The sequence below is a fragment of the Panthera uncia genome, chromosome C2 (assembly GCF_023721935.1).
Source record: "Panthera uncia isolate 11264 chromosome C2, Puncia_PCG_1.0, whole genome shotgun sequence".
NCBI classification, from domain to species: domain Eukaryota; kingdom Metazoa; phylum Chordata; class Mammalia; order Carnivora; family Felidae; genus Panthera; species Panthera uncia.
The window spans coordinates 66,812,907-66,837,006 of NC_064810.1; the positions used below are offsets into that span (position 1 = coordinate 66,812,907).

The 24,100-nt window shown below is 38.7% G+C and overlaps 1 protein-coding gene across 1 annotated transcript; it reads left to right on the forward strand.

The window, feature by feature from the left end:
• Window positions 1-198: 198 nt before the first annotated feature.
• Window positions 199-23,741, forward strand: LOC125921016 (protein mono-ADP-ribosyltransferase PARP15-like). The gene is made up of 4 exons (XM_049628289.1): window positions 199-522; window positions 18,600-18,716; window positions 22,100-22,336; window positions 23,318-23,741. The coding sequence occupies exons 1-4, from the start codon at window positions 520-522 to the stop codon at window positions 23,576-23,578; spliced, it is 618 nt and encodes a 205-aa protein (XP_049484246.1). The 5' UTR covers window positions 199-519; the 3' UTR covers window positions 23,579-23,741.
• The last annotated feature ends 359 nt before the right edge of the window (window positions 23,742-24,100 follow it).

Sequence of the window (24,100 nt, forward strand, 5' to 3'; positions counted from 1 at the left end):
ACTTTGCTTTTATGACAGACTTACATTTCTTTCTAATGCAAAGAAATTCGAAGAGTATTTCATACTTTGCCTCATTTAATCGCCATGATAATATAAAGTAGCTATGCCCACTGTTAACAGATGCAGTCGACTGGGGTTCCACACCTGACCAATCGCAGAGCTCAGAATCTGGCCACCAAATTTGTGACAGCAATGTCTGTCCCCAATGGATGATATAATCTTTAGGCAGCTGTTCGCAACCTCAAGACCGCAAGGAAGGCAGAAGTGCTTTTCACAGAAAAGAAAGTGAAAGAAAAGGCACACGCCGGTTGGGTGGGTCCGGGGTGGTGACAGTGGACCGGCGAAGCTGGGGAGAGCTGCGCTGTGCTTCTCCGGGCCCGGACACGCGAAGAACTTGAGCACCAACTTGTGGCTGTGCGAACAGAGCCCAAGCGATCGGGAGGCCGGGAGGCCGGGAGGCCGAGGTCGGCGGGGAGCCCGGCAGCCCGACCCGCTTCCTGGCCCCCTTCCTCCGGGAGGATGGTGAGGGGCGCCACGGGCGGGGGTGCGGAGGGCGGCGCGCGACACAGCAGCACCAGGCGTCGCGGAAGACCGCTGGGCCTTCGAACCCTCTCTTCCTAGGGAGGAGCTTACCGCCGCGACTTGTTTCGGAAGAGAGTAGAGTGTCGGGCATCATTTTCCTGGGAATCTTTGGTCTCTTTGCTCTCAAATTTCAAAAGTTCCTTATCAATCAGGGATATTAATCTTTTATCTGTGATAATAATGTTATCACTAATGTTATAACTATTACCTTTCATTTGTCTTCTGAGTTTGCTTATGGTGGCTTTTCCCCCCCATGCAAACGGTTTTTATTTTTATAGGAAAATTTACCAATCTTTTATTTTATTGCATTTGGAATTTGGGGCATATTTTAAAAGCTTTCCTCATCGCCCAGGTTATAGTCACGCATTTTATTTGTAATGCTTTATTTTTTACATTTAGATCTTTGATACATTTGGAGTTTATTCTTGTTTATGATTTGAGGAATGGATAAAACTTTTATCTTTTTCCCAAATGGGTATCCACTTGTCCCAGCACTATTTATTAAAAAGATTAGCACTGCTTCAGTAACTTGAGATACAACATTTATCATATACCAGATTTTTATACGTACTTTGGCTGTTTCTAGAACTTCTGTTTTATTCCATTGACATGTTTATTCATCTGCTGCAGAGAGGCTTTGTTATATATTTTAATATCAGGGCTAGCTCCCTTAAGAGCTCTTCCTTCCTGCTGTTTTCCTAGCTATTCTTATGTGCTTATCTTATAAACTTTAGGATTGACTTCTGATTTATGATCAGTGTCAAAAAAAAAGCTCATTGGGATTTGTACTGGATTTGCATTAAGCTTATAAATTACAGACAACTGACATCTTGAGATAGTGTTGAGATGTTCTAATCAAGAACAAAGGATATAATTTCATTTGTTTGGGTTTACTTTTGTGTCTTTAAAGAGTGTTTATAGTTTTTTTACATAGAATATTTGTTAAGTTTGTTCCTAAATACTTTATCTCTTTTTTTTTTTTTGCTATTGTAAATGAGATTTTTCATTCATTATATCTTCAATTTGTGTATATGAACGCTATTGACATCCTTTCATTTTTAAAATTGAGGTACAATTTATATACAGCAAATTTATAATTTTTAGTGTACAGTCTGTGTTTTGACAAATGTACACAATCGTGTAGCAACCACAAGGTATAAAAGATACAAAGACAGAAAGATAGAAAAAAGAGTTTCATCACCCCTGAAAATTCCCACCAGTTCCTTTGGAATCAAGCTCACTCAAGGTGAGTCCCTGGCAAATACTGGTCAGATTTTGGTGCTGATAGTTCCAGAATGTCATATAAGTGGAACCGTACAGCACATAGTCTTTTGAGCCTTGCTTCTTCCACTTAGCATAAGGCAGTTGATTTTCATCCACAGAGCTGGAACTATCACTAATTTGCTATTGCTTTCTAATTTAATTTCACAGTGGTTAAAGAACATGCTTGTGTTATTTGAATCCTTTTAAATTTATATACTGAGATTTGTTTTCTAGACAGAATATGGCTATCTTGATAAATTCTGTGGTCATTGGGTTAAGTGTTCTATTGATGTCAGTTAGATTAGGTTGGTTGAAAGTGTTGTTCAAGTCCTCATATCCTTACTTATGTTATGACTAGTTGTACTATCAGTAATTGAGAAAGGATGCTGAAATCCCCAAGTATAATTACAGATTTATTTCTCCTTGAAGTTCTATCAGTTTGGGCTTCATATATTTTAAAAATCTATTATTAGCTGTACACATACTTAGGATTATTAATTCCTCTTAATGAATCTATTTGTTTGTCACTCCAAATGATGTAGAGTAAATGTTCTTATATTTACAAGCATTTATAAATATATAAATATAGAATCTATATATAAATTAATAATATTACAGATTATAGATTACAGATATCACATTATATATAGATATTACATTGTAGATTATAGATATATATTTATATATTATGTATTTATAGAAATATATAAGTATAGAACCTTTATTCTATTACTTTTAGAGTGTTTAAAATTAACATTTAAAAAATTGTGTTAAATTTTTTCAACGCTTATTTTTGAGAGAGAGAGAGAGACAGAGTGTGAGTAGGGGAGGGGCAGAGAGAGAGGGAGACACAGAATCTGAAGCAGGCTCCAGGCTTCAAGCTGCCAGCACAGAGCCCGATGCGGGGCTCCAACTCATGAACCGTGAGATCATGACCTGAGCCGATGTTGGATGTTTAACTGACTGAGTCATGCAGGCGCCCGGTATATGGGTTGTTCTTTCTCTGACTGACTAATTTCACTTAGCATAATACCCTCCAGTTCCATTCACATAGTTGCATTGGCAAGATTTTATTCTTTTTGATTGCCAAGTAATACTCCATTGTATTATATATACCACATCTTCTTTATCCATTCATCCATTGATGGACATTTGGGCTCTTTCCATACTTTGGCTATTATTGATAGTGCTGCTATAAACATGGGGGTGCAACTGTCCCTTCGAAACAGCACACCTGTATCCCATGGGTAAATACCTAGTAGTGCAGTTGCTGGGTTGTAGGGTAGTTCTATTTTTAGTTTTTTGAGGAACCTCCATACTGTTTTCCAGAGTGGCTGCAACAGCTTGCATTCCCACCAACAATGCAAAAGAGATCCTCTTTCTCCGCATCCCTGCCAACATCTGTTGTTGGCTGAGTTGTTAATGTTAGCCATTCTGACAGGTGTAAGGTGGTATCTCATTGTGGTTTTGATTTGTATTTCCCTGATGATGAGTGATGTTGAGCATTTTTTCATGCATTGGTTGGCCATCTGGATGTCTTCTTTGGAGAAGTGTCTCTTCATGTCTTTTGCCCATGTCTTCACTGGATTATTTGTTTTTTGGGTGTTGAGTTTGATAAGTTCTTTCTAGATTTTGGATACTAACCCTTTATCTGATATGTCATTTGCAAATATCTTCTCCCATTCTGTTGGTTGCCTTTTAGTTTTGCTGATTGTTTCCTTCACTGTGCAGAAGTGTTTTATTTTGATGAGGTCCCAGTAGTTCATTTTTGCTTTTGTTTCCCTTGCCTCCGGAGCCATGTTGAGTAAGAAGTTGCTGCAGCCAAGATCAGAGATTTTTGCCTGCATCACATCATCTATTCTTAATTTAGAACTGTTTAGCTTTATAATTACTACTTAAAGATACATTTTTAAAAATTGGGCAGAGGATACAGAAAGTTCCCATATACCACCTGGCCCCCCTCAATTTCCCCCACTATCAACATCTCACACCAGAGTGGTACACTTGTTACAATTGGTGAGTCTACATTAACATGTTATTATCACTCAAAGTTCATAGTTTACATTAGAGTTTACTCTTGGTATACTACATTCTATGATTTTTGACAAATGTTTAGTAACATATATCCACCATTATGGTACCATACAAAAGAGTTTCACTGCCTTAAAAATCTTCTGTACTCTGCTATTCATCTTTCCCTCTCCTCTAATCTCCAGTACCCACTGCTTTTTTTTTTATTTTTATTTTTTTTTTTTTTTTTTTTTTTTTTACTGTTTCCATAGTTTTGGCTTTTCCAAAACATTATTTAGTTGGAATCATTTGTTAGCCTTTTCAGATTTGGCTTGTTTCACATAGTAATATACATTTAAGTTTCCTCCATGTTTTTTTTTAATTTTTTTTTTAATGTTTATTTATTTTTGAGACAGAGAGAGACAGAGCATGAATGGGGGAGGGTCAGAGAGAGGGAGACACAGAATCTGAAACAGGCTCCAGGCTCTGAGCTGTCAGCACAGAGCCTGACACGGGGCTCGAACTCACGGACTGCGAGATCATGACCTGAGCCGAAGTCGGCCGCTTAACCGACTGAGCCACCCAAGCGCCCCAAAGTTTCCTCCATGTTTTTAATGGCTTGAGAGCTCATTTATTTTTAGCACTGAATAATATTCCATTGTCTGGCTGTACCAATGTTTATTTATCCATTTACCTATTGTAGAAGAACATCTTAGTTGCCTCGAAGTTTTGGCAGTTATGAATAAAGTTACTATATCCAGAATTTCTGGTATACTTCCTATAACATCATCTATTCTTTTTTTCCCCCATAATATTATTATTTTTTTATTTTATTTTTTATTTTTTTTAATTTACATCCAAATTAGTTAGCATATAGTGCAACAATGATTTCAGGAGTAGATTCCTTAGTGCCCCTTACCCACTTAGCCCATCCTCCCTCCCACAACCCCTCCAGTAACCCTCAGTTTGTTCTCCATATTTATGAGTCTCTTATGTTTTGTCCCCTTCCCTGTTTTATATTGTTTTTGTTTCCCTTCCCTTATGTTCATCTGTTTTGTCTCTTAAAGTCCTCATATGAGTGAAGTCATATGATTTTTGTCTTTCTCTGACTGACTAATTTCACTTAGCATAATACCCTCCAGTTCTATCCACATAGTTGCAAATGGCAAGATTTCATTCTTTTTGATTGCAGAGTAATACTCCATTGTATATATACAGTACATCTTCTTTATCCATTCATCCATTGATGGACATTTGGGCTCTTTCCATACTTTGGCTATTGTTGATAGTGCTGCTATAATCATGGGGGTGCATGTGTCCTTTCGAAACAGCACACCTGTATCCCTTGGATAAATGCCTAGTAGTGCAATTGCTGGGTTGTAGGGTAGTTCTATTTTTAGTTTTTTGAGAAACCTCCATACTGTTTTCCAGAATGGCTGCACCAGCTTGCATTCCCACCAACAATGCAAAAGAGATCCTCTTTCTTCACATCCTCGCCAACATCTATTGTTGCCTGAGTTGTTAATGTTGGCCATTCTGACAGGTGTAAGGTGGTGTCTCATTGTGGTTTTGATTTGTATTTCCCTGATGATGAGTCAAAATCTTATTTAATTAATTTAAGTCCATTAGATTGAATGTCTTAGTGTTCTGGCCTAAACTAAGTTGTCATACTCAGATTAATTACTCCTAGAAGAGAAGAAGGCAACTAGGATCGTAGACATGGTAAATCACTCATCACTGGCAGAGGCTATTGATTGATATTTGAGTATTATTTACCTAAAATGTTCAGTGATACACTGTTGGATGATAATATTTGCCCATTTTAAAATCAGGTTGTTTTCTTATTGTTGAATTGTAAGAGTTCTTTATATTTTTGGATAACAGCTTTTTTTTTTTTTTATCAGTTCTGTCTTTTGCAAATATTTTGTTCCAGGCTGTGGAAAGATGCATTTTAAAGTGTAGCAGGCCAAAGTCCCTTATCATTTCATTTGGTATTATCTTGTTTTTTAAGTTATATTTGCTTCCATTTTGTCAAATTTTATAATTTATCATGTTGGTATCTTTTAAATTTTTTTAAATGTTTTTATTTATTTTTGAGACAGAGAGAGACAGAGCATGAGCAGGGGAGGGGCAGAGAGAGAGGGAGACACAGAATCCGAAGCTGGCTCCAGGCTCTGAGCTCTCAGTACAGAGCCTGATGCAGGGCTCAAACTCAAGACTGTGAGATCATGACCTGAGCTGAAGTCGAACGCTTAACCAACTGAGCCACCCAGGTGCCCCAAGGATTTAGGATTTTTAACACCTGAAATTTGGGGGCACACATTCTCTCCGTAGCATTTGTGAACAAGTTTTTGTGCGGGCATAGGTTTCATGTCTCTTGGGTATATTCTTATCTGGGAGTAAAATGTCTGGGTCATAAGGTAATTCTAACTTTTCGAGGAACTGCAAAAGTATTTTCCAAAGTGATCGTATCATTTTATAGTCCCATGGTATGAGGGTTTGTCAAGGTATGAGGGTTCCAATTCCTCCACATCCTTGCCAACATTTGTTATTGTCTGTCTTTTTAAATTTTAGTTATTCTAGTGGGTGTGGAGTAGTACATCATTGCAGTTTTGATTTGCATTTTCTTAATGACTAACAATTGAACATTTTATTATGTCTTTATTGGCCATATATATATCTTTCTTGGAGAGGTATCTGTTCAAATCCTTTGCCTATTTTTAAATTGGATTATTTGCTTTTTTATTATTGAGTTGTAAGAGTTCTTTATATATTCTAGATACGAGTCCCTTATCAACTCTGATTTACAAATATTTTTTCCCATTTTATGGATTGTCTTTTCATTGTCTTCATGGTGTTGATGATTTTAAAATTTTTTCATAATATGTGGTTGTAGTATTTATAAAGAATGACTGTTTTGGATATCTTTTCCTTTCTATATTTATCCTCATTTCTTTTCACCACCTTATTTTGATGACCAGGAAGAATTCTGAAAAATATATCAAAAATAGAAGTGGTAACGGAGCACATTTTTAGTTTTTGTTTTATTTTGTTTTTCACATTTCTAAGGAGAGTGACTGTCATGTTTCTTCACTGTGAATACTGTTAACTTCTGAGTTCAGAGTAAGCCTCTTTATCATGCTTAAAGTTCCTTTATTTCTCTTTCAAGGGTTAAAAACAGTGAAAAATGAAAGCAATAGTCTCTATTCTCCCCATAAATGTCTACCCCATACCCAGTCTTCTTTGTGAATGTGTAGTATTTTTGTACTTTGGTTATCTGTAGATTGCCCTTTCATTATGCAGTAACAGGAACTTCTTTCTTTTCAGTAACAAGTTATAGCTCTAGTAATTTATGTCAGTGGATGAGCACCATCATTTATTGTCATGTTTGTGTGGTTTTTTTTTTTCCTTGTGATTTGGTGAGAAGATCTGACCTTACAAAGAATAATATTTAATTTTACATGATCATTTAGCCAGAGTTACTATTTTCTTTTCCTTTATTTCCTCCTTCCTTCCTTCCTTCCTTCCTTCTTTCCTTTCTTTCTTCTTTCCTTGCCTTCTTTCTTTCTTTCTTTCTTTCTTTCTTTCTTTCTTATAAGGCAATGAGTGAAATCTATTTTCTTCCAAAACATCAGAAAGTAATATAAAGGCCAAAGCCTTTCTAACATCTTAAACATATCTGTCTCCTTAAAAATTGCTAAGTTGGAAGACCTCAGTATAAAAGTAATACTTTTCAGAAGAGTGGATAAAATGGATGAAATGGAAGAGGATGAAATAGAGGAGTTTTCAAAATACCCTTTACAAGCCTCCATTTTGATTGTATTTCACAATATCTAAGACACCATGCCTGAGAATGTGCTCTCCTTGCTTGTGGAGTTGATTAGTGGCCGGTCAGAAGCCAATGGTGACTTCAGGGTGGAAATAATACCCAATATTAAAGTTGCTGTCATAACTTTTCTCAAAAATACTGGTAAGACAGACAATATCTTTTAACCTTTCATTTGCGAATTGTGTTTGTATCCTACTTTGAGATTCTAGACATCTCACAGTGGGTTTTGTTTAAAAGTTGTGCTCTTTCTAACTCCCAGTAAGACAATTGCAAAGGATTATGTATTATTATTTCCGGTACTCCTAATAACTAGCATTTATCAAGTGCTTTGCTCTATGCTAAGCACTGTGCTAAATTTTTACTTGCTTCTTCTTAAAACATATAGCACTATGAGATAGGTACTGTTATTACTGCCATTTTACAGATAAAGAAATCTAGGTTTAGAGAGAATTAAATGATTTGGTCACAGTCACACCGCTAGTAATATTCTGACTTCTGAGTGTATTTTTTTTCTTTCCTTTTTTTACTTTAGAGAGAGACCATGAACAGGGGAGAGGGGCAGAAGGAGAGAGAGAGTGAGAAAGAGAGAGGGAATTCCAAGTAGGCTCCATGCTCAGCACAGAGCCTGACACAGGGCTCGATCCCTTGACACTGGGATCATGACCTGAGCCAAAATCAAGAGTTGGACACGCAACTGACTGAGTCATCCAGGCACCCCCTGAGTGTATTTTCTTAACCACTGTGACTATGCCCTCAAATTTCCTATGAGCATAAACAAATTTATTCTTATGACAATGACATGTCCAAATAGAGACCAAGATATGGTGAAATTGGTGGGGGGGGGGGGGCAGAGAGAAATTAGAGTGAAGAAACAATATCATATTATAATCATTATTATTATCAGCTTACACAATGGCTGCACATACTTGATTTCATTTAGAGAGATAGCTGTTGATACATGTTCCCAAAATGGTCTTAAGTGGAGGCCAGTGTGCACTCATGCATTCTCAGTAAGCAACGTGGGATAGGTTGAAGTTGATACTGTGAAATTTAACTTTATGTAGAAATATAGTATCTAAATTTTAATTCTTAGTTATGGCCTCTAAATCAAGTTACTATTTAAAATCTGTTTTCTTTTGCCATGAAATGAGATTATAGTACCAATAAACTGATTTTTATTTGTAGATGACAAGGCATTTGTTAATGTTTGTGTCAGACACTATAGAATTCAGCAATTTCAGATTTTCCCAAGACTTCTGGAACTGACAAGAACCATTAGGATTGAAAATCTGCCACCTCATGTTGATAAAATTACATAACAATTTTCTTGGAAAACCCCACAAATGGAGGAGAAGGAGTAACAAATGCACAGCTTTTCCCAGAGAAGAGTTCAGCCCTGGTTGAGTTTTCTGACTACCAAGGTAATTGATTCTCTTCTTTCTAAATCTTTACAGTTATTATTAACCATTTCATGCACAAATGAAGTCAAATTAGAAGCCACACAAGTGGTTAGGAAAACCATCAAAGCCACCCATTCTTACTGGAATATGCCATGAATTAACTCAAGGCTTTGAATAGGTCTTTGTGAAGACCTAGATGAAAGAATTGTTTTTTGTGCAGTAAAAAAAAAAAAAAAAAAAAAAAAAAACAGAAAACAAAAACTTCTCTTGACCTCAATTTCTCTGCAGTTACTGCTTCATTTTTGGTTTCCCTTTGCAGAAAAATTTCTCAGGTGAGTTTGTCATTACTCATCCCCATTTTCTCTCCTCTTACTCTTTCTCAAATCCATCCGAGAGGAGGCTTTACCCCCACTATTCCATCAAAATTGCTCTCGTCAAGGTCAGCAATGACCTCCTAAACTAAATTCACGAACCAGTTTTCAGGCTTAATTTTACTTGATCTCTTCATAGCATTTGACTCAATGATAAATAACTCTCTCCTTCTAAGTGCACTTTGTTCACTTGCTGCTAGGATGCCACACTTTGTTCTCCCACCTCGGTAGCTGCTAATTCTCATTCTTCCTTCATTTTACCTTTTCTTCAACTTTTAATTTAGAGCTCGGTTCTTTACTTCTTTTTGTCTACACTCAGTTCCTTGGAGATCTGGTGGCTTTAAATACTGTCTATGTATCCATGACTTTCAATTCATGTCTCCAGTCAAGACTCTCTCATAAACTCCAATGTCAGTTTTCACTGCTAGTAGACCTATTCACCTGGTTGCCTAAAAGTATGTGACATAAATATAACATGTCCAAGACAAAACTCCCAGTCCTTCTCACCTTATGCCACCAACCTGCATTATCCACAGGCTTTCCCATCTCAGTTGATAGCAGTTCCATCCTCCTAGTGATGAGGGAGCTTGAGGCAGGCTGAGGGCAAAATACAGACTAGCACACACCACACACACACCCTAGGTGGGACATGTGTGATATTCCTCAGGCACTGCTGGCTACCCTAGGACAAAGGAGAGGAAAGAAAACAAATGACTAACTGATAGAAACCACAGTCATATAGGACGTGGGTCTCCATCAGTTTACAAATATCTTGGTAAATTACAAGAAAAAGGCAATCTTGTCAATAGACTAATCTCCAGAAACCTATAGACTCTGTTTCCTGGAGCCCCAGCATCACCCCTCAGTAGTGATATGGGAAACAAAGGCAAGAAGAAAATGGCAGGTAAAATTGAATATCCTCATAAGTGGCAGCCCATTGACAAATACTTAAGGCAAATACAGAGTGTAGCATTTCTCCTGGAACCCCCTACCATCCTAATGTTAATGCCTTAGTAGAGGGAAAACAAAGCTTGACAATAGCAAGGCCTCAGGTATCTTAGGAGTCCTCTTTAGCATATCAAAGTCCCTCTGGAGACCTCCCTTTTGACTTTACGTCCCCAACTCAATAGTATAAAACCAGCCATTCTTCACAACCCCAGTGCAGCTCTTTCTGCCTATGGGTCCTGTCCCTGTGCTTTAATAACATCACCTTTTGCACTGAAGACGTCTTCAAGAATTCTTTCTTGGTCATTGGCTCCAGCCCTCTTTCCCCCCCCTCCCCCCCACCCGCCCCCACACTTAACCCCAAAAACTCATCATTTTTTGCTCAGGCCAAAACCTGGGAGTCTCTCATATCCCACACCTAGTCTTAGGAAATCCTGTTCACTCTAGCTTCAAGATGTATTCATAATCTGATCACTTCTCAAAGAGCATGATAAGAATTTGGAAAATTAAATGAACCATTTTAAAGGTAGTAACAAACTCCCAAAGAGCTTATGCCACAGAGTAGTTTATATTTTAGATAATATGACTAAATAAATACCATTATTAATGGCCATATTTCACCTGCACATCCCCTCCTAACTATGATCCTTAGGAAGAGTTGCTAAAGCCAAAAAATATCCCTGAAACTGTAGGTGGAGATAGAAGGCTGGGGGATGGAAATGAATGAGGTCAAGAGAAGAGAAGCAAAAATTAGGATCTTTCTCACATAGCTTGGAAGGAAACCAGTCAAGCAGGAAAGCCAAAAATTGAGATCCTCTCTAGAAAGAAAAGGAGCTTAACTTTCAATAGTGGTTTAAGAAGCTAATAGTCTTAGGACTAGACTGAAATAATATCTGATTCTTCATATAGCAATGAATTGATACCACTGGACATTGTTTTTAATGTTTATTTATTTTTGAGACAGAGAGAGACAAAGCACGAGCGTGGGAGGGGCAGAGAGAGGAAGACACAGAATCTGAAGCAGGCTCCAGGCTCCGAGCTGTCAGCATAGAGCCCGACATGGGTCTTGAACCCACGAACCGTGAGATCACGACCTGAGCTGAAGTCTGACACCTGACCATTGGAGCCACTCAGGCACCCCACACCACTGGACATTTTTAATTGGCACTTTATGAGAAGACAAATGTTTAGTGTGGGTATCCCTCACCTGGCAGACGTCTACATTTAAAACGGTGTAATTCTTAGGACTCATACTAACCTCTCAAAGTTGCAAAATATGAAGGTCCCATCTCTCTTGCATACTTGTCACCTAGTCCTTAGCTAGTGTTGACATCTGAAGAGCTTTTTTTTTTTTTAACAGTTAATTATGGTTATACTCTGGTAAATGGCTAGTGGCTAAGCACAGTCAATGTCTCGAGATAATGTGCAAGTTGGGTTAGCTAAAAGCCTGAGTCTGCACTCCAACCATTGTGAGCTAAAGAAGCCATCAGGAGAGGCAGAGTGATATAGGGTGTAGTGCAGCATTTTACAAACTTTTTGTAAACCATGGGGCACAATAAAAATAGGTATTTTATATCTCAACCCATACCTTATGTAAAAACAAAAACATTTGTTGCAATTTGGAAAAAAAGTTTTGCCGCAACATGCATTTCTTGCTAAGGAACCGTTATACTCTGTTTTCTATTATATTCTGTTTTGTTTTTGTTTGGTTGGGTTTTGAGGCTTTTGTTGTTGTTTATATTTTTTTGTTAAGACCCTTAAAATTCATATTGTTGCATAGTTATCAGAGGTTGGCATTCAGCAATGACTTTGACACAAAGGATTAGGGGGTAGGGGTTTTAACCTTATCTCCTCTGTCTCCACCAGCCTGCCTCTTCAAGCCATCCTAAATAAGCATACGGTCTGTGTTAGTTTTCTATTGCTCCATACCAAATTTAGTGGCTTTACATAGCAACCATTTATTATCCTACTTTCTGAGGGTGAGGAATTTGGGAGCAGCTTAACTGGGTGATTCCAGATAAGGATCTCTCATGAGGTTGCTATCAACCTGTTATTTGGGGCTGCAGTTATCTGAAGGCTTGATGGGGACTGGAGAGTTTCTTCTAGGCTCACTCACATAACTGCTGCCAGAGGCCTCACTTCCCTGCCTTGAGGGCCTTTCCATAGGGTTGTTCGTGATGTGGCAGCTGGCTGCCCCCAGACTGAGTTATCTGAGAGAGAGAGGGTGGCAGGGGAGGGGGCAAGGGCTATAGTGCCTTTTGTCATCTAGCGTCAGAAGTGACACAGCATCACTTGTGCCATATTCTGTTGGTCACAGAGACCAACTTTGATACAAGATGGAAGGAAGTTATAGAAAGGCATGATTATCAGGGATCATTGGTGCCATCTTACTTACACAATCCAAGGAAATACAGCTTTAAGACAAGTTCCACATACTGCCCCCTACTTCTAGCCAGATTGTCACTCCTAAGCCTTCTATATAGAAATAGAGCATCACTGGCCTTTAGAATCCCAAAGATACGTATTTAAATTCTAGAATTTACTAGCTGGATAGTGATAGCAATGTCACTTCCTTACTCTGTTTCCTCATTTAAAATGGGTATAAAACCTATCTCACAGGGTCGTTATGAAGATTAAGTAGGATAATATTTGTACACTGCCTGACACAAACCAGGTATTCAATAAATAAAGTTATTATAACTATCAAATTAGGAAAGAATGGAAAGCATAAGTTACTAATTTGATGGGAAATAATAGATATGAATTGTGTTCTAGATAAATGTAGGTCTCAGCTGCTACAGGATAAAGTGCTATTATTAAGCGATGTTTGAATAGTTCGGTGTCCTTCATTCTGATACTGTTATCACCTCTGACATAAAAGTACTGTAATAAACTATTTCTACTGGGTAACATGTATTTGAAAATAGGCTAGTCAGGGCACCTGGGTGGCTGAGTCGGTTAAGCATCCAACTCCTGATTTCGGCTCAGGTCAAGATCTTAGGGTCATGAGATGGAGCCCCACAGCAAATTATTTTTCTCCCTCTCTCTCTGCCCCCCATCACTCCTGCACACCTGTGTGCTCTCTTTCTCTCTAAAAAAAAAAAAGGAAGGAAGGAAGGAAGGAAAGAAGGAAGGAAAAGAAATAGGCTAATGAATTTAATTTAGAGAAAAATCTCCCCTGCCCCCGCAAAAAGAAAAATGGTTGTCTTAGATGTAAAATCACATCCCTAAGTGATGGTCCATCTTCTGCTTGGCTGGGAACTCATTGTCCCCCAAGTTGACCCATTCTTCCTTAGGACAGTTCTAATTATTAAAAAAATTTAGCAGCATATGAAGCCCAAATATGTTTTACTTATTAGTCCTTGTTATTCCTTTTAAAGTTGTAGAAATAAATCCTTTATAAGATAACCCTTCAAATGTTTAATGACAACTATTACGTGCAGCTCCCTTCATCTACTTATTATCTGTACTTCTGCAAGTTAAATATATTCAGTTCCTCTTATATATCCTCATGTGATGTGGTTTTGAATCCTTTTACAGCATCAGTTTCCCTCTTCAGAACACCATAGCTAGTTTTCATAATCCCTTTGCAATGTTTGGCACCTTAAACTAAGTACCATACCCCAGGTATTGCCTATTTTTACCAGTCAAAAGTAGAATAGGGTTATTTATTCACCATACATATTCTTGTTACTATGTTGTTTTTTTTTTAATTATAGCCTCAAATCTCATTACTACCCTTTTAAAGATGAATGGACTTTATTTTTAGAACAATTTTAGGTTTATAGAAAAATTAAGCAGAAAGTAAGGAGAATTCCTCCTACCCCTAGTTTTCCCTAGTATTAACATCTTGCATTAGTGTGGTACATTTGCTACAATTGATGAAAGCATATTGCTACATTATTATTAACTAAATTCCATCACATTAGAGCTCACTCTTAGTGTTGGATGCTTCTCTGGGTTTTGACAAATGCATAATGTCATGTGTCCTCAATTATAGTTTCATACAGAATAATTTCAGTGCCCTGAAAATCCCCTGTGCTCACCTATTCACCCTTCCCTTCCTCCTCCAAACTGCAAGCAGCCACTGATATTTTTACTGTCTCCACAGTTTTGTCTTTTCAAAAATGTCATGTAGTTGGAATCATATAATATGTAGTCTTTCAGATGGGCTCCTTTGCTTAGCAACAGGCATTATATTTCCTCTATGCCTTTTTGTAGCTTCATAGCTCATTTCTTTTATCTCTGAATCATATTCTGTTTTATGGAGGCATCATATCCATTATGTATCCATTCATTTATTGAAGGACACCTTGGTTACTTCCAAGTTTGGGCAATTATGAATAAAGCTATATTGCTACTATAAACATTCATTTACAGGTTTTGTGTGGACATAAGTTTTCAAGTTATTTGGATAAATACCATAAAGTACAAATGCTGGATCATATGGTAAAAGTATGTTTAGTTTTGTAAGAAATTGCCAGACTGTCTCCAAAGTGGCTGTACCATTTTGCATTCCCATCAGCAATGGATGAGAGTTCCTACTGCTCCATGTGCTTCCCAGCATTTGGTGACTTTTTTTCTTTTCTTCTTCTTTCTTTTTTTTTTTTTACATTTATTTTTACTTTGAGAGAGACAGAGATACCACGAGTTGGGGAGGAGCAGAGAGAGGGAGACAGAATCCCAAGCAAGCTCTGCACTGTCAGCACGGAGCCTAATGCGGGGCTCGAACTCATGAAACTGTGAGATCATGACCTGAGCCAAAATCAAGAGTCAGTTGTTTAACCGAGTGAGCCACCCAGGCGCCCCCTTTTTTCCTTCTTAAACACAGCTACATCACTGTTGATTTATACAGAATTTACTGTCAACCGAAATCCCTTAGATGTTTTTATACTAGCTGCTAAGCCACACTTTCTTTCTCCCAAACTTGTGCAGTTATTCTTTGGACTTTTCTTAGTGCCCTTCCTTTCTTTTGGTGCTTCTCCAAAAGTCCTGGGGTCTCTTTTATTTATTAGGTTCTTTCATAATTCAACTGCTATAGGTATTGCTGTGAAGGACTCACAACCTTCTCCAGAGAGATTGCCTTCAGGAGACTAAAGGCCTGGGAACTGGAGGTATCTGGGAGTTTACATTCATCACCCAACCAGGATGACCTGTAGACAATAACTGACTGGTATGAGGTTCTAAAACCCAGCTCCCTGTCTCAAGGTTGGGATAACACCATAATGCAATTTATATACTCCAGAGCTCCTTGCAGGATTAGCAGAAGCCAGGCTTAACCTGAACCACATTCTCTGTCTTTGTCTCTCACATCCTACAGGTTTTTCCTGAGGGTACAACTTTAATAATTCACATGAATCCTCATCTCAGGCTCTGCTTCTAGGGAATCTGAACTAATTTTATGAATTTTTTTTATTACAGCATGCACTTGTTTTTAACTATTTTTGACTATTACAACTATTCCTTTAAAAATGGTATTGGCTTTACTTCTAACAGTTCATTTTTAATTGCTCATGCATTATTGTTTGTATTTATTGAATCTTTAAGAGCCAAGTTTGTTTGTTTGTTTTTTCAGAAAAAAAATCACCTCCCCAATATTGTAATGAATGTCAATGGGAATACCAGATTAATTGTACAGACCTTCACTACAAAGTAAACATGAATGGAATAGATCTATTTCATTCAGTGCGAATTGGGTCCATTGCATTCATGAATGTCACATCTTTCATTGAGCTGCCTGACAGTGGTGGTACCATTTTAGGGAGATATACTATATTGCAGAGTCTCATTAGTACCAGGATTTCTTTTTGTGCCAAAGATTTTGTCTGAATACCTACCTTTTGCTTTTTCTTTTTTTAGTGGTGGACACCTACTTGGCCAAAAAGCTTGTCTTCAATGAAAGGCCCATTACTGTGTTTCCATATTATGTGACTTTGGGCGTAGCCTTATATGGAAAGAAGCCCCTGAGAAAGTTGCTAGCACCATTTTGGGTGGCTCTGCATCCTCTCATATGGAAGATCATGCAGAAGAAGCATCGCCTGATTGGAATGATAAATTATAAAAGGGGAAGGTGACACTCTGAGGTAACATGGCACCAAGTCAACTGTAAGAGGCTAGAGGTAACATTCAGGTCTGCGACCACTGAACTCACTCAAAGAAGAACAAAGATCAATGTCATCAAGACTTGGAAAGAGGACATTTCCAAAAACTTCTGCCATATCATCTTTAAATATAAAGTCACCGAGTTGAATATGAAACCAGCAGTATGGGAAGACATAAAAAACAGCATAGAGGATGATAGGACTTCAACTGAGTCTCATATAGTCAAGGAAGTGGTCATAATAACAGGTTGTTTGTAGGATGTGAAAAGAATTTAACACAAGACACCAATCATAACATTGAAAAGGAAAAAAAATTTGATAGAGAATGTGGCTGGTTCTTCTGAAAGGTTTTCTAGTCTTCATATCAGTGCTTTGAAAAAGTCTATACCCGAGGAATTCTCAGGGTGGGAGATCGAGGTCATTCTTTTGTTTGTTTGTTTGTTTCAAGTTTTTATTTAAATTCTAGTTAGTTAACAGAATGTAATGTTGGTTTCAGGAGTAGAATTAGGCAATTCATCATTTACATATAACATCTATTGCTAATCACAACAAGGGCCCTTCTTAATACCCATTTATCCCACCGCTCACCAGGGTGGGAGGTCATTGATAATGCTTGCAGCAAACATACCACAGTACATGCAGGAGAGTATAAAAAATGAAATTCTTGATCAAGTGAAGAGGACTGTTCAAGCCCATTTCCAGTCCTTCTGGAGTTTCCTATTTGTTATAGAAAGTAGAGTGTGGAAAATTCTCTAAGATTATTTTAAGCAAAGAAAAGTCACATCCTTTTTGAGTTAGATCAGGCATGGAAAATACATTTCATTTCATGGGTTACCTCTGATCAAACGACAGTTGTTGCCTGGAGCTCTGCGTTGAGCAAGATTCTGAAACTATCTGCATTGATTGAAAAAGAGTGTTGATACCAATTAATGTCTGTGACAGATGTGGATGACAAGGTTTATGGGATGGGGTGGTGATGTATCCCATGTTTTTACCATTGGTAAGTGTGACAATACCATCAGGCAGATCAGCTCCTCTTGCAGATTCTGTGAAGGGCAGATTCAAGGATTGTGTCCTTACAGCTAATAATTTGACTTTAAGTAGGTGGTTTCATCTCTTTGTACACCGGTCACCCCCTCCCCCCCCCATGAAGTTTCTGTACTGGATGATCTGTGATGACCCTTTAAATTCTAAAATTCTATGACTGATGAATAGTCAAGTTATAAATGCGTTGTTGTGGAGAACTAAGGGGTGTTTCTTAGTTTGGGTTCCCTCAGAAGAGAACCTGAGACAGGATTCAAGTGCAAATGATCTAAATAGGGAAATAAAAGATACTGATGGTGTGTTTTCAAATCCATTACCACTAATCTCACTGGGGAAACTCAGAGTGAGGCCTACCTGGAAGGCAAGGTTGCTGGGGTGGTTTTACAGGAACTCCTATCAATCATTGGATGAGGACTTGAGAGGGGGTGGTGGGAGGGCTCGTTAATTTACCTGCAATTCCTCTCTGCTACACCTGCAAGCAAAGCAGGCTTTGGCACTACAGAAACTCCTCTGACAAGGAATACAGCTGGAGGGGTGCCTGGGTGGCTCAGTCTGACTTCGGCTCAGGTCATGATCTTACAGTTTCGTGAGTTCTAGCCCTGTGTCAGGCTCTGTGCTCAGAGCCTGGAGCCTGCTTCAGGTTCTGTGTCTCCCCCCCCCCCCCCCCGTCGTCTCTCTTTCTCTCTCTGCCCCTCTCTTACCCACTCTGTCTCTTTCTCAAAAATAAATAAATAAATATCATTAAAAAAATAAAAAAGAAAGAAAGAAAAGACATACAGCTGGAAATAAGACCCAAGTGCCTTTAAATAGTAAGAGCCAGGGGATATGAGCAGGTTCTCCTAAGCTAGAATTCTTGGGGGAATAAGTAAAAGAGCTCACTGGCATTTGAAGTGTTAAATACATTGTGGTAATACATTATTTGCTTTTGAATCTTAGGGTTGGCTTATGAGTTGAGTTAGAGAGATGATGAATCTAATAGGTTCTGTTTGGACACCTATGAGGAAAGTCTCCAGATAGCATTGCCTGGTAATTATTTTTACTGTTTTCTCCACAGTCAAGAGACCAAGCCAGCTGGAAAAATGATCTTTCCAACAGACATGTGATAGCCTCAACCCAAACCAAAGAAGGTCTAAAGCTTGTGATGATAAGTGGAGATGTTATTTATTTCCAGGTAAGTGGTACTATTTAGTAAATCCATCAAGAAACAATGGCGTCTAATTAACTGGTTCTGTGATTTAAGGTCAAAGATGAAGACCATATAAATTTGGGAAGTTAAACCCACCCGAGGTTCAAGCAGGGCTATACTCACCATCCCCTGCATTCCATGTGTTCTCATGTGAAGAGATCCAAGTTGATCACAAACCAGGCTGTGCATATGCACCTCTTTTATTTCTCTATAACTTATCTTTACCTATTTTCAACCCAGTTCTGTTTTTATTCTCCTGTTCCAATCGACATTTATGGGGAGGACATATACACATCCTATTATAATATTATCCTTCACAAATACCCTGTTGCTCCTGTCTGAGCACTTTCTGAGACACAGGCAGAATGAGAAAGGATAAAGATTACCAGTACAGGTACTAAATGCTCAGCCTGGCTTTTGCTGCCTCCCCTTCTATTGCTCCCCCTCCCCTCCCCTTGGAATCACCAATTAGCAGGAGGTGCAGGCACTATACCCCATCTGTAGTTGACATCCATGATACTCAGTGCTGGCTGCACATCCGAATCATCTGCGAAGCTTTTAAAACTATAGATGCCAAGAACTTACCCCTAGAGACTCTGATTTTAATTGGTCAGGTATGTGGTGGGGGGGAGGGATCAGTAGTTTTTAAAAGAATTCAAGGTGATTCTAATATGAAGAGATTTACTGATGTGGATTCTTCTTCAGAATTCTGTAGTTTCCACCATTTTGACACTTGATATTTACCAGATGGCATACACTCAAGATTAATGAAAGGAGAATTCTTCTGAGAAATTTGGAGACTCATGGATTATAAGCCACTGGAAATATTCTTTGCTTTTGCTGCATCTAATGAGATAGCAGCAGGGAGGCAGCCAGCCAGTTTCTTCATGTTCTCTAGAGTAGCTAGAGTCCTTCTCTTTGTCACATGGTTTCAGGACCTTGACTCAGAGCTTCAAGGTGAAAATTTGAATCTTATAATTTTACCCAGAAAGGTGGCACTAATCAAGTTCAGAAGACTTATTTATAAAACTGGAATTATAATTATTTAATTTGCAAAGAGGAAGCTAATTGCCATGGCTGTGGGTAATAGAGAGCTCTGTAGCTGCCTATTATGAGATTGTTTGGTGAGCATACTCAGACCAGAAAACAACTGGGTCACATAAAAGTATAGGAAGTTTCTTTTTCACTCTAGAAGGCATAGTGTAGTGGTTATGCAGACCAACTCCAAAGTTAGTCCTGGCAGGGTTCAAATCCCACTTTACCACTGACCAGCCAATGATCTTGGTCAACATTCCCCCTTATGTCTCAGTGTCCTTACCTGTAATTATGGATGATGACAATATTAGGGTTCCTGTGCGGTAGGTCAAGTAAAATAATCCACACAAAGCACTTAGCACCTTCTTGGCACATAGTGAAGACTCAAAAAATGATAGCTATCATCATTATCCACTTAGGACAGACCACTTGAAAGTTTACCTCACCCAATCAGTGCTACAATCTGAGACAGATATTACATACCCTCATCTTATAGATGAGGAAACTGAGGTCTTTTCATGACATAGTCTGTTGATAAACTCTCGCCAACCCTGTCAGGATACCTATTCTCATGGTTGGATGGTGCCATATAAACTTTGGAGCCCTTTAAATCTTTCTTCTCTGAGTTCCTTTCTCTATCCAACTGGTTTCCCAGCCTCCTTGCACACTGTCTCTTGTACATGCCCTTTCCTTTTCATTCCCACAGTCAACTCGTCTTTCAGCACCCCCAGTCACCCCTCTCACCCTCCTGTCTGTTCTCTCCATAGCTGTTTGATGCATATTTATCAGGTGCTCCCTACTGCCTGCAGCATAAAGCCCAAAAAAATGTGAGCTTACGAAGTCTTACATCATCTGGCCCCAAATCTCTTTCCAGTCCTGTCTCTTACCATTAATACTCTCCATTCACTAAATTGGACTGCTTTCTGACCTTTTGCAATTCTGTGTGTGTTCTTAAATATTTACCCACCTAGAATGCTTACTGCCTTCTTTTCCCCTGTCCCAGATTCATCCCTTATCCTCTTTGTAAAGACTCTACTAACCAGTCCAGTCTAAAGGATTCCTGCTTTTTTTTGAAATTCTATAGCAATTACTAATTGTATTTTTAACACAGTTTCTTTTGATTATCTTGAACTGATATAAACATTAAGACTATTTTGCTGTTTTACATGTTAATATATTGCTTCCCCAAACTGTGTAGGAATCAGTAACCAGGGAGCAGGGTGAAAATGGGCTGAATCTTGTTTTTTTGGAAAGCTTAATGACTTTTTTTTTTTTTTTAGTTTATTTATTTATTTTGAGAGAGAGAGAGGTAGAGAGAGGGAGAGAGGGAAACCCAAGCAGTGCAGAGCCCAATGTAGGGCTCAATCCCATGGACTGTAAGACGATGACCTGAGCTGAAATCAAGAGGCAGATGCTTAACCAACTGCCCTGTGGAAGGCTCACTGACTTTTCCCTGCAGGAAGCTTCTCAGGTCCTGAGATTAGTTTATGTTAACTAACCTCATACAAGACTGAGGTGGACCCATGATAGTGAGAAATATAACTGTTATGTGGCCCAAAGACATATACACCTTTTAATTTACAATGAAGAAGAGCTCCCAAGGAACCAGACTACTCAAAATCCACATGAGCAAAGCATTCTGCCCTCTAAATTTGAATACAAAATAGGAACAAATAGAATTGGATGAATTGAATATTTAACATCTGTCGGCATCAGGTCATGACCCCATCTCACCAAGGGGATGGCCTCAGCAAGCTTTGGAGATCCCCATACCCCTGGAATGGCTTGAGTGGACACTGCCTACCTTCACTTCAATGACCTTCCTTTGTTTAGGCCTTTAGGGTATACCAGAATCTGCACCCCCTCCCTGCCCCTGCCCTTCAGATGGACCCATTCTTTCTTTAGGTATGTTAATCAAGTCAGAACAATTACTCTCAGTTCCTGCGAGCCTAAAAGATACTCTTTCTTCCTCAGTGGTCTCTTTCAGAGTTCTGTTTTTGTTTCCATCTGTCTAGCTATCTTTCTGTTTCCGCTTCTACCTTTCATTCTGACTCTCCTTTCTGTTTGCTCATTTTCGTAGCCCTACTCTGACTCATCGTATGTTAACTTAACAGTAGTGGGTGATATATTTCCTTAATTTCTAAGTTTTGGGGCTCACCTCATTACAATACCTAAGTACTAACAACAGATTGTAAGCCCCTTGAGGGTAGGGCTGGGAGGTCAGTATGATAGACAAACGTATCTTGTGCATTACCTCATAATACTTGGCAAGTCATAGGTGCTTAATAACTATGGATTGGAACTCTAACAAACATGTTGCTGTTTTCCTTAAGGCCGATGTCATTGTCAACACTGTTCCCATGAATCTTCAGCTTGGAGGAGGACCACTATCTCAGTCTCTTTTGCAGAAAGCTGGTCCAAAGCTCCAGGAAGAGTTATATGCCACCAGGCAGGGAACAGAGGAGAAAGTGGGTAGCATATTCATGACAAGTGGCTGCAATCTGAACTGCAAAGCTGTGCTCCATGTCGTGGCACCAGGCTGGGATAATGGAGCAGGGTCTTCTCAGCAGGTAGAGAAAATCCTTAGTTCTCTGCTACATTGATAGCTCTGGTAATCTTCTGGCAGGATCTAGATCTGTGGTTCTCAAGCAAAGTGAATTTATTCCCCAGGGGACATTTGGCTTGTTACACTGGCTACTGATAGCTAGGAAGTGGAGGCCAGGGATGCTGCTAAGCCTCCTACAAAGCATACATGAGCCTTCATAACACAGACTTTTCTGGCCCAGGTTGAGAAACCCTGGTATTGACTGAGCCTTGTCAATTTACTGAAATCTTTATTACATTCCATGAACAGTCCATCACAGCTACCAGTTATTACAGTATAACTGACCTTGAAAGTAGTAACAATCCTTGGGGTTCTCCGAGAATGATATCTGAAAATTAGTGTAATGATCCTTCAGCATAACAGAGATGCAGCTAGAGCTGTGGTAAAGGATGAAGGGTCATTGCCCTTCTTTTGATGACTTCTCACCTCTATTCCCAGCTTAACTTCCACTTTCTTTTTTTTTAGAATATAAAAGTAATACATGTACATTGGACAAAATACAGGAAGTACAAAGACAAAAATAAAAATTATAATCCAGCCATCTAGAGATAACTTTGGTGAACATTTTATTGTAATCCCTTTGAATCAATTTTCTGCATACTTATTTCTTAGTTGAGACTCCCTTCCAAACATTTTTTTAGTCCTGCTTTTTTTTACTTAAACATTTCCCCGTGTTGTTAGAAACTCTTCATAAACATCGCTTTTAATTGCATCAAGACACCATTGTTTATGTGACCATTCCCATACTATTGGAACCTTCTTCCCGCATGAGTTAGAATCTCCCTGGAATGTCCTCTTCCCTCTTAGGTTCCCTTTCTGACACCCCAGACCCGGACAAAGCCAAGAATAGCAGAGAAGCCCTAGTCAGAGTTTTTGGAGCTGTAGCTCTCTCTATTTCTCACCAGCTTAAGCCCTAACTTACAGAAATGTATTTTGTACATTTCAGATCATGGCAAATATAATCAAGAAATGTTTGACAACTATGGAAGAGTTATCTTTTTCATCAATCACATTTCCCATGATTGGAACAGGAAATTTGAGTTTTCCCAAAGCTACTTTTGCTGAACTAATCCTTTCAGAAGTGTTCAAATTTAGTAGCAGTGCATGGCTGAAAACCTTACAAGAAGTTCACTTTCTGATACATCCAGGTGATAACGAAATCCATCAGGTACGGTTACCTATCTCGTCTGGTCATTCGGGCAAGTGAACCTAAGTGTAGTCAGATGTCTTTGTAGATCTATAAATAATAATGTTTTCACTTCCCTGTCCATAAGTGTTGGTTACTGATAGGGAGTTGTCGTAAGACTTATAACACTGAGAACTCATATAATCCTTCCCAGATAGTTTAGCAAGAGGCAAGATAATTTGTACTTAATAAATTCTTAGGAAAAAGCAAAAAGCTATTGGCATAAAATTGGCCAAGGCATTTTAACACTGACTGAATGAAAGCTAAGTCATGGCTTTATTTATAGGGAAAAGACCAACTGAGAGAAACCTCAAGAATTTAGGGTATTGTTGGTGTTGTTGTTTTTGGGCTAGAATATAGCCAGTCTATCCAAATCCAGGAGGGTCTTAAGCTAGAAACATCAGTAGAGTATTCAGTAGTAGAGAAGCAGTCAAAGCACAGTTAGTAAGTACTTAACCCCTGACACCTGACCTCGTAAGGTGACATTCCTTGAGATGCACTCCTTAGCTGATTGGCCCACTCTGAGTACCGAAATCTGTTTTT